This window comes from Neomonachus schauinslandi, chromosome 3 (genome assembly GCF_002201575.2).
Source record: "Neomonachus schauinslandi chromosome 3, ASM220157v2, whole genome shotgun sequence".
Classification (NCBI taxonomy): Eukaryota; Metazoa; Chordata; class Mammalia; order Carnivora; family Phocidae; genus Neomonachus; species Neomonachus schauinslandi.
The window spans coordinates 174,529,515-174,539,092 of NC_058405.1; the positions used below are offsets into that span (position 1 = coordinate 174,529,515).

Below are 9,578 nucleotides of genomic sequence, written 5' to 3' on the forward strand. Positions count from 1 at the left end.
GCCCGCTCCCACTCCGGGTTTCTAGGTGACCCGTGCGCTCCCCGACGCCCCGGGTTCCCTCCAGCGCTCGGGACCCCCGCGGTGAGGGCGCCGGAGCCCTTGCTTTGGGTTCTGCTCGCGGGGGGTTGACAGGCGCCTCACCCCTGCCGCTTCGGGTGAGGCAAGGCAAGGCAAGGCAAGCTCTTCATCTCTCTTCCCGGCCACGGTGTCCCCCCTTCCCCTCTGGGCCTCCTGTCCCCTCTATAGGGAGTGAACCCATGCGTCCTGATTACTTCGCCCGCGTGAGGCCCGTGTGGCCCGGTGGAGGACGTGGGGTCTTTGAAGCTCAGGGGTGAGTTTGGGGAGGTGGAAGCGCGCGGGGTTGGCGCAGCGCCAGGCGCTCCCGGGTTCACCTGTAGTTTAATAAGCGGGAGGTGAGCTGGGGGGACCGGTGGCGGGGGAAGGTTAGGGGTGGAGGGGGGAGACTTGCCGGGGCTAGCCAGGGCGGGGCGGTGCCCAGCTCGGGGGGAAGGAGCGGGACAGCCGCTCCTGGGCTCTGGCAGGGGGGCTGGGCTCCTTCCTTCGGCCTTGGAACACTGTCCTACCTGGGTGGCTTCTCCTCCCGCATTGCGACACCCCATTTTCTACCTCTCCCTCCTCGGAGGGGCCTCTGGGCCTCTGGAAGAAATGGCCACTTTCTCCCTCTACGGGCCACCATTACAACCCTTCCCTCACTCCATATCTGGGTTCACGCTTCACCCTCCTGTGGGGTTAGTTCCCTTGGCCCATCACCTCAAGGACTAGCTAAATTTGAATTCTACGGGGCCACTCTTGGTGGCAACCAGTCCCTGGACTGGGTCCATCCCCCCAGTCTCCCTTCTTTTCAAGTTGTGAATTGTCCCATGTGGGGTCAGGTGACCCGTTTCCCCCAAGTGGAATACAGGGTGCTGACCCCTCTTCCAACCCAGTGGGGTTCTCTTAAAGGTGCGTTCTGCCATGTCTAAAATTCAGAGACTGCTGGGAGGAAGTGGTCCCTGGGGCCTTCCACCTTAATGCTGTTACTGCCATCTGATTGTCCTGGCATCTCCCCTGAAATGGATTGGGTGAAGGGGTGAGTTTCCAGTGTAGGAGGGAAGGGTGCTTGAACACCTGGAGTGGACAAACTTGGGAAGATAGGGCATATAATAGGGCTTTACCCAGTCCGGGAGACGACATGACAGGGTGCTAGAACCTGGGTGGGTAGGGGACAGGGAGAGAGGCCTCTTGGGGGTTAGAATAAAAAAAAAAAAAAAGCTGTGGGAAGGTCCCCAACCCAGGGGCTGCTCTTACCTAAGGGCCAGGGCAATGATATCCCCAGCTTTTTGTTCTGAGGACCCAGACAATTGGTACCTGCTGGGCAGCCCATCTAGAGGGGAACCCCTCATTGTGAGAACTAGAGCACCCGTCCATCTCTCACTCCGGATGCAGGGGCAACGGAGTGGAAAGGGATGAGGGGCCAGGGAGAGGCTGGTGGAGGCAAGTGTAGGAGATTCAAGCAGCAGGTCCTAGGAGCACCCACACAGGTTATTACTGCCCTCTCCCAAGGCCTAGACCCATCTGGAATGGATGGAAAGAGAGGGGGCATGAGGCCCTGCAGCCCAGCCAGGCTCTCAGCCCAATGGAAGCCCACAGTTTGAGAGTCCAGCTTCTGTTTTCCAAGGGCCTCGCTCTTTCTTCTCCCACCTCCCTATTACCGTCACCCTTGAGGAGCATTGGTTCTATGCCTAGGCCTCCAGGCTTGGGGTGGGTGGTAGCACGCAGATAGGGAGACAGAGGCTCAGGCAATCATATCCCAGGATCTCCTAAAGTTCCATTATTCAAATAGCCCCCAATAAATTAGCTAATACATATTAAGTACTTGCTGTTTGCCTGGCACTGTTCTAAAGCACTTTATCTGTACTTTAAGATTCTCAAACAATCCCCACGCAATGGGTCCTATTAGTATCCTCATTTTACAAGTGAAGCAATGAGAGGTTGGGTAACTTGCCATTGGTCACACAGCTTCTAAGGGAGCTATAGAGCCAGGACTCAAATGCAGCCTAGCTGACTTTAGAGATCGCCCTCAACCCCCTCCCATACTGCCTCCCTAAGCTACCAGGCCACCAGGGTCTCCCACCGTGTGTCCAGAGGTGAGCGGTACAACCGAGGAGTAGTCTAAGAAATGAAACTGACACGTATACACACACAGACAAACACCTACCTCTGTTTGTGCCAACGTGTAGCCACATTCAGTGTTCCCCCTAAGTGTTCCCACATGCACACAACTCTCTCTCTCTCTCTCTCTCTCTCTCTCAGCCCAGGCACCGGAGCGTGCACAGATTATTTGCATGGAGGGGATGGAGACCAGATCTCTCCCCTTGCCTCCCTCTTTGACTCAGACAGGCGGGGCTCAAGCTTCTCTGACCCCTCCTGGTTCCCACTGGCTCCTGAATCCCCTCTCCCCCAAGCTCCCCTGCCCTCCAAACCTCCTCCCCCAGCCCCATCCTGGCCACTGGCCTGGAGCAGCAGCTGACTCCACTTAGATGCTGGCAGTCCCTGTCCCAGATCAAAGGCAGGACGGCTAATTGTGCGTCTTAACAAGCCCCCCCACCATGCTCCAGGCAGCCCAGCTGGCCATGGCCCCACCCCTCTCCCCCTCCAGCTGGTCAGATGGCACAGTGCCGCGTCTGCCCCAGACAGACGGGGCCAGGACCGAAACTGGGGCCCTGAGTGGGAGCTGGGGGCAGACCCAGGAGGCTGGACTTCTCTGAATCCTGGATGCTAGGAGCAGAGGGTGGTCACACAAGCCCAGCCTGGCCGCCCCTACACGTGGCTGTGACAGTGGCCAGAGGCCCTGGCATGGTGTCTTTAGCTGCCTGGGGTAGGTAGGGGTGTTCTTTGTAGATTGTGAACTACATTTTTCCAGACTCCTCTGGGCCTGCCTCTGAATGTAACAGAGCCTGGAAGATGGTGGCCCAGCACATCCCCCTGGACCAGGCTCTTGCTCTTTCTTGGTGGCATGCGTAGATAGGGCCATAGGAACTGGGACCTGGATGACCTGGGTTTCTTACTCAGGAACATGTCTTCCCTAGAGCCAAATGTCCTTTAGCAGGAAGTTACCAGGCCTGGGAGCTGAGGGAGCTGGGGCTGGGTCTGCTGCATAACCCTGTGACCTTGGGCATCTCCCTTTTGCACTGTGTGTGTGTGTGTGTGTGTGTGTATGTGTTGGGGGGGACAATTTCTGAAGCCTGGGCTGCTTCTGAAGGTCTGAGTATTGCCATTTGTCCTAGCAGTGGGCTGATGAGCCCCCTAGCAATAGGGGGAGTGCTGAGAGTTCCACAGCTAAAAGGCAGGGGATAAACACAGGGTACGCTCCCTAGGGACTTGGTCTGCCCTCCTTTCCCTTGGGCCCCACTCCCATGTCAGTGTCTACTCCTCTGCAACTCCCACCAATTCCCAACAGCCCCTTAAAAGGCTCCCACCCAATCCTCATCCCCTCCTGTCTGCTAATAGCTGGGCTCCTTACAGAAAAGGTCCTGAGATGCCACAAGCTGGAGAGAGAAGATAGAGAGGGATGTCCTGCTTCTCGGGCTTCTGGTGGCCCATGTGATTTATCCTAAAGTGGGTCATGAGCTGCTGGGCTCTGTCCCTGATTGGAGGAAACAAGAACCAATGGCCTGAAACTGCAACTCTAGTGAGTAGAATGAGACAACATGAAGAACTTCTCAAAAATAGCTAATGTTTGTGCAGTACTTACTACGAGTAAGGCACTCTCCTAAGTATTTGAAATTTACTAACTAATTCAATTTTGGGGACAACAGTGAAGCAGATAATAACAATCTTGTTTTACAGATGAGAAAACTGAGGCACAGAGGTCAAGTCACTTGGCCAAGATCATGTCGCTATTAACAGTTAGTAAGTGGAAGAGCTAAGATTTGAACCCAGACAATTTGGCTCCAGAGTTCATACTTTTAACTACTGCACAACTTGTCTTTTTTGGGGGGGTGGTGTGGCTAGGTAAGGACAGGGGGACAGGACCCTGTGATGCAGAGGGTGAACATGGGGGGGTGTAAGATTGGGGTCCAGCCCTGGTTGGCTCTCTGAGGTCTGTGGGAACTCCCAGAGCACATCCTTCCAGTCTTTGATGCTAGGGTGGAAGGACCCAGAGTTTTTTCCTCTGAATCTCTGGTCTCCTGCAAGCCTTCAGTCTCTTGCCAGGGTCTGGGCTTCCCCCAACAGGTGCCTACGGCACAGGTAAGTTCTCCTCTTCATGTGCAGGCTATGATTGCTCCTGGGTTCTTCTCCCACTACCCACACTCTCTCAGTTTCAGAGGCTGGTCAGAGACTTATACCAGAAAATGCTACTAGCTGGTCCCTTGTCAGATGCAGAATAAGCCAGAAGCCACTTGTGGGTCCAGGAGCCAGAGCCTCCTCTGCAAGCAGACCTCCCTCTGCCAGGGAGGCCCAGACCTACCAGGGCCTTCCCAAAGGATGGCTCAGGCTGGGAAACACTGAGGAGAAAAGTAGTGTAGACAAGTCCTGGGCCCCTGAGTGTGGTTCATCAGGGTCTTTGTGCCCCCCGAGCATCTCAAGGAAGGTGTCTGCCTTAGTTCACCTTTCCCTCTCAACTTTCAACAGCAGGGCACTGGGCTGACTTCCAGCATTCCTCCAACAACCCCTTCAGCTGACCTAGACCCGCTGCCATCAGAGAGTGTTCTGTAGTGGGCTGAAGGGGTGGCAGCCGGCAGGCAACCTTGGGGCCGGCAGCTTTAGGAGGACCCCATCTCCTCTTACTTGCCCTTCAGCCCATTAGCATCTCCTAGGGCCTGGAAGTCCATCACGAATGATTTATTTTTTTAGGTTAAATTTTGCCTTCTTTCTGCAGGCTTATTTTTAAATTGCAAACATCACATGAGAGGTAATAGATTAAGTCCCTGATCTTCAAAAGAATGTTTACCAGATGCTTTCTGTCCAACAGGAGAGAGGTAGACACGAATTCTGAGCTTGCTAAGGGTGATGTAACCCTCCGTGCCCCACTCCACCCTCCACCCCGAACTTCTAGGGGTGATTTCTGCTCCTCTTTGAGTCTGTGTCCTTGTACCAGACCTTTTCCCAACACTGGGCCTCAGTTTCTCCCTCTTGTGGTAAGAAGGGTGGACAGGGAGGGCGGAGGGATGAGACGTCGAGGCCCCCCAGAGCCTGTTTCCTGGATCTCCACCCTCAGGTTTTCGAGAGAGCGCTTTCGCCTACGCCATCGCGGCTGCCGGGGTTGTGCACGCGGTGTCCAATGCTTGTGCCCTGGGCAAACTGAGGGCGTGCGGTTGCGACGCCTCCCGGCGCGGGGACGAGGAGGCCTTCCGCCGGAAGCTGCACCGCCTGCAGCTGGACGCGCTGCAGCGCGGTAAGGGCCTGAGCCACGGGGTCCCGGAACACCCAGCCTTGCCCCCTGCCAGCCCGGGCCTGCAGGACTCCTGGGAGTGGGGCGGCTGTAGCCCCGACGTGGGCTTCGGGGAGCGCTTCTCTAAGGACTTTCTGGACTCCCGGGAGCCTCACAGAGACATCCACGCACGCATGAGGCTCCACAACAACCGAGTTGGGAGGCAGGTGAGAGCCCCACCCGCCTGGGCCTGCTCCAAATCCCTCCGCCTAGGGCTCCTCCCCTCCCCCACCAGGCCTACCTCTCCTCTGGGGACCACACCACTTGCCCTAGCTCAGCAACTTTCTCATTGCCCCTGCCTAATCCAGTCATCAAACATGCATTGGATACCTACTGTGTGCTGGGCACTGGACTAGGCTGGGGATGCAGGGGATGAACCCCCGGGGGCCCTGGCCTGGATCAACTCCCGCTCTGCTGAGCAGCCTGCTCCTCTCATTATTTGGCGGTGAGCAGTGGAGGGGGCACTGGGCTGCAGTCAGGGCCTCCCGGGCCTTGGCCCTGCTCTGCCACTCTGTCGCCTCCCCTGTAAAGCAGGAAAGTGGAACTGGATCACTCAATCCCCGAGTCCCCCTGCCCTGGCCCAGCTCTAATGTTCCATGATTCTGTGCTATCCTATGCTGTGATCCTCTACCTCCTCTCCCAGCCTTTTTGTGCAGAATGAGGGGTTCCTGCAAGGGGAGGTTCCTGGGGGGCCACCGTGGCCCTGTGTGGTGGTTGCATGGTTGCCTTTCTCCTTTTTCTCCCTACCTTTGAATGTTCATACTACCTCAAAGGTCATTCATTAAAAAAAAAAAAAAAAGAAGAAGAAGAAGAAGAAAAAGAAAGGAAGGAAGGAAAGGAAAGGAATAATGAATAATCGCCTGGATTTACGGAGTCCTTCCTATTTGGTTAGGCACTGCCTGGAGCACCTCAGTGCACAGTGGCCTATTTAATCCTTACAACTAGCTGTGAGGGTCCTAGTATTAGCCTCATGTTCAGATACGGAAACTGAGGTACAGGGAGATGGAGAAGCTTGCCCAAGGTGGTGCAGCCAGTGAGGAAGTGGTAGAGTCTTCCTCAGGGTTCGTCACCAGGCAGCTGAGCACTGGGCCTGGACTCTTTCCCTCTGCGGCCTTATCTGCACTCTATGACTGCCACCACTAAGAGGCCTCCTTAGCCCGCGTGGGAGCTCCGCACCCTCCTTTCCTGGCTGTTCAGCCCCTGTCCCTTCTCTCCGCTCTGCCTGGCCTGCCTTCAGGCCTTGTTTCTGCCTTCCCCTCCCTCTGGCTGGCACCTGCTCTTCCTCATTCCCCTTGCTCCTGGCCTCTCAACCCAGGCGGTTCACCTTCTCCTTCCAGAGAGACTCGGAGCTGATTCAGCTCTTCCCATCCTGACTTAGAGGTGAAGTAAACTGAGGCATATCCACCCTCAGGTCACATCCAGCTTCCACCCAGCCCTGCCCTGTTCATGCGGCTCTTTTCCCAAGCTTCCATACTATCCCAGCCCATACCAAACAGTGCCTCCTCCTCCTTGTTAAACTGGTTAATTAATGGCTGCTGCCGGTGGGAAGAAAATGTTCTGGAGCTGTTGGCCAGGGGAGGCCTTGGGCTGGTTCCTCCATGGTGCCGACAGCACAGCCTGCACCTATAAGCTGAGGAGCCCTTTAAGACTCAGAGGGCAGGGTCTCAGGTTAGAGGGCCCCACATCACTGCTCTCCCGGTCTGCGGGTGTGTTCTGGAATGGAGTTGGGGAAAGGAAGACGTGGCCAACTGTTTCTGTTTTCTCTAGCGAGGATAATGTCAAGGGATTCTTTGGGAGGAGATTCTAGAGCAGGTTGAGAGCTGGGCAGGGGGTGGGTAGGTTGTATTCCTGTAACTACCTCCCTTGGAGGTTTGGGGACTTCTCCTCACTTTCACTGGGCAGAGGGTCTGGTTCTCTGGGACTGTTCCCATTCCGTATTCAGGTAGAGCCTTTGGCCCCTGTTGGTGCTCACTATTCCCTAGCAGGAACCGTGGCATTCAGCATTGGGCAGAATAAGCGCCAGCCACTATAATGGGGGAAAGAGAAGTCTCCCCAGTTTCTGTCCCCTCCTTAGGCTCCCTGCAGAGGGCTGCAGGGCCCAGAGGAGGAAAGGGGCTTTCTCAGACTCCCCGCAGCCCCCGCTCACGCCTGGATTGAGGCCAGAGGCTTTGGGGAGGGGATATAGTGGGGCCAGCACCCCCCTGCTCCTGGCCCCCACCTGAGGGATGGAAGGAGAGGGAATTTCCCTGAGGATCTGGGATCCCCCCTCAGGAAGCAACAGCCTCCAGCCCCAAGGGCCCCCTGCAGCTGCTGGGAAAGGAGAGGAGGGGAGGAAAGGAGGGAATTCCCCCAGGACCTGGCCTGGTGGGAGGCGGATGGGAGAGCAGCAGAAGAGCGGGCGGAGCCCTTCTCAGGACTGCCAGGCTCAGCAGCAGTGCGCCCCCCAACCCTACCCTCGCCCCCCCTGTCCTCTTGCCCGCCCCCCCCCCCCCGCCCCTGCTTCGGGCCTCGGCTTTTGCCTCTGTTGCATGGGAGTCGGTTTCCGAAGTCTCCGAGATTCTCGAAGGCCAGTGTCTGCGCTGGGAGGAGGGCCGTGGGGCTGGCTGCGGGCGTCACCCCTCGCCGTGCCTCCCTCTGCAGGCTGTGATGGAGAACATGCGGCGGAAGTGCAAGTGCCACGGCACTTCAGGCAGCTGCCAGCTCAAGACGTGCTGGCAGGTGACGCCGGAGTTCCGCGCCGTGGGGGCGCTGCTGCGCAGCCGCTTCCACCGCGCCACGCTCATCCGGCCGCACAACCGCAACGGCGGCCAGCTGGAGCACGGCCCCGCGGGGGCCCCCTCGCCGGCCCCGGGCGTGCCGGGGCCGCGGCGCCGCGCCAGCCCCGCCGACCTGGTCTACTTCGAGAAGTCGCCCGACTTCTGCGAGCGCGAACCGCGCCTGGACTCGGCGGGCACCGTGGGCCGCCTGTGCAACAAGAGCAGCGCGGGCCCTGACGGCTGCGGCAGCATGTGCTGCGGCCGCGGCCACAACATCCTGCGGCAGACGCGCAGCGAGCGCTGCCACTGTCGCTTCCACTGGTGCTGCTTCGTCGTCTGCGAGGAGTGCCGCATCACCGAGTGGGTCAGCGTCTGCAAGTGAGCCGAAGGCGCCCCTCCCGGAGCCTGGCCCTCTCAGCCTGGCCCCCCCGGCCGCGTCGCCTAGGCTCCTGGGACAGGAGCTCAGACCATCTGATCCGATAGGAACCTCCCGGCTCCGAGGGTCAGATCTGCAATCAGGGGACGGGCCAGTCCTGCCTGGACCCCCCCCCCCCCGCCCACTTCGGTGGGCTCCAAGGACCCATTCGCCTCCCCGCTCCTTGCCCCCGGCTCGGACAGCTCAGCTGGGCTGGGGAGTGCCCCACACCCGAGGGCGAGGGCGGGCGAGTGTCAGCCAGGCAGCCTCTGGGCTTCTCTCCTTTCCTGCCTTCACCTCTGCCCCGGGAGAGAGAATGAATGGAAACCGATGGGCAGGGGGGAGGATGATTAGAAAAGAAGAAATGGACATAATTGAGCTGAAGGGATTCTGTAGAGGCCTCAGCTGCCCTCCCCCAAGGGCCTCTGTCCCTCATCATTCATTTAACAAATATTTATTTTGCACTCTTTGTGGCCTGGCACTCTGCAGGGGATGAGGGGTGCTGGGGATATAGATGTGAATAAGAGAGACACAGCACCTGCCCTCTTGGAGTTTACATTCTGGTTGGGGGAGATGGACAATAAACAAGTAAATACACCAACAAGCTCATCTCAGACAATGCTCTGTGCCATGAAGAAAATAAAGCTCGGTGCTGGATGTAGAGTGATTTGTGGGGAGTGGGGCCCCTTTATTTTTTGTTTGCATTAAAAAAAACCTTTTTGAGTACAGTTGACACACAATGTACATTAGTTGCAGGTGTACAACATAGCGATGGGACAAGTCTATACGTTATGCTCTGCTCACAAGTGTAGCCGCCATCTGTCACCATCGGATGCTATTACACCAGTGATTCTATTCCCTATGCTGAGCCTTGTGTTCCTGTGACTAATTCATTCCGTAACTGGAAGCCTGTATCTCCCATTCCCCTTCACCCATTTGTCTATCCTCGCACCCCCTCAGGCAACCATCCGCT

General features: G+C 57.4%; 1 protein-coding gene across 2 annotated transcripts in view; it reads left to right on the forward strand.

Annotated features, from left to right (window-relative positions):
• WNT10A (Wnt family member 10A) overlaps positions 1 to 9,176 on the forward strand; it is a 12,451-nt gene extending 3,275 nt beyond the window's left edge. For both annotated transcript variants that reach the window (XM_021702923.2, XM_044913411.1), the window contains exons 3-4: positions 5,222 to 5,601; positions 8,075 to 9,176. In XM_021702923.2, the coding sequence (XP_021558598.1) occupies positions 5,222 to 5,601; positions 8,075 to 8,572 (878 nt within the window). In that variant the 3' untranslated portion in view covers positions 8,573 to 9,176. The remainder of the gene's footprint in view (positions 1 to 5,221; positions 5,602 to 8,074) is intronic.
• Positions 9,177 to 9,578: the final 402 nt, after the last annotated feature.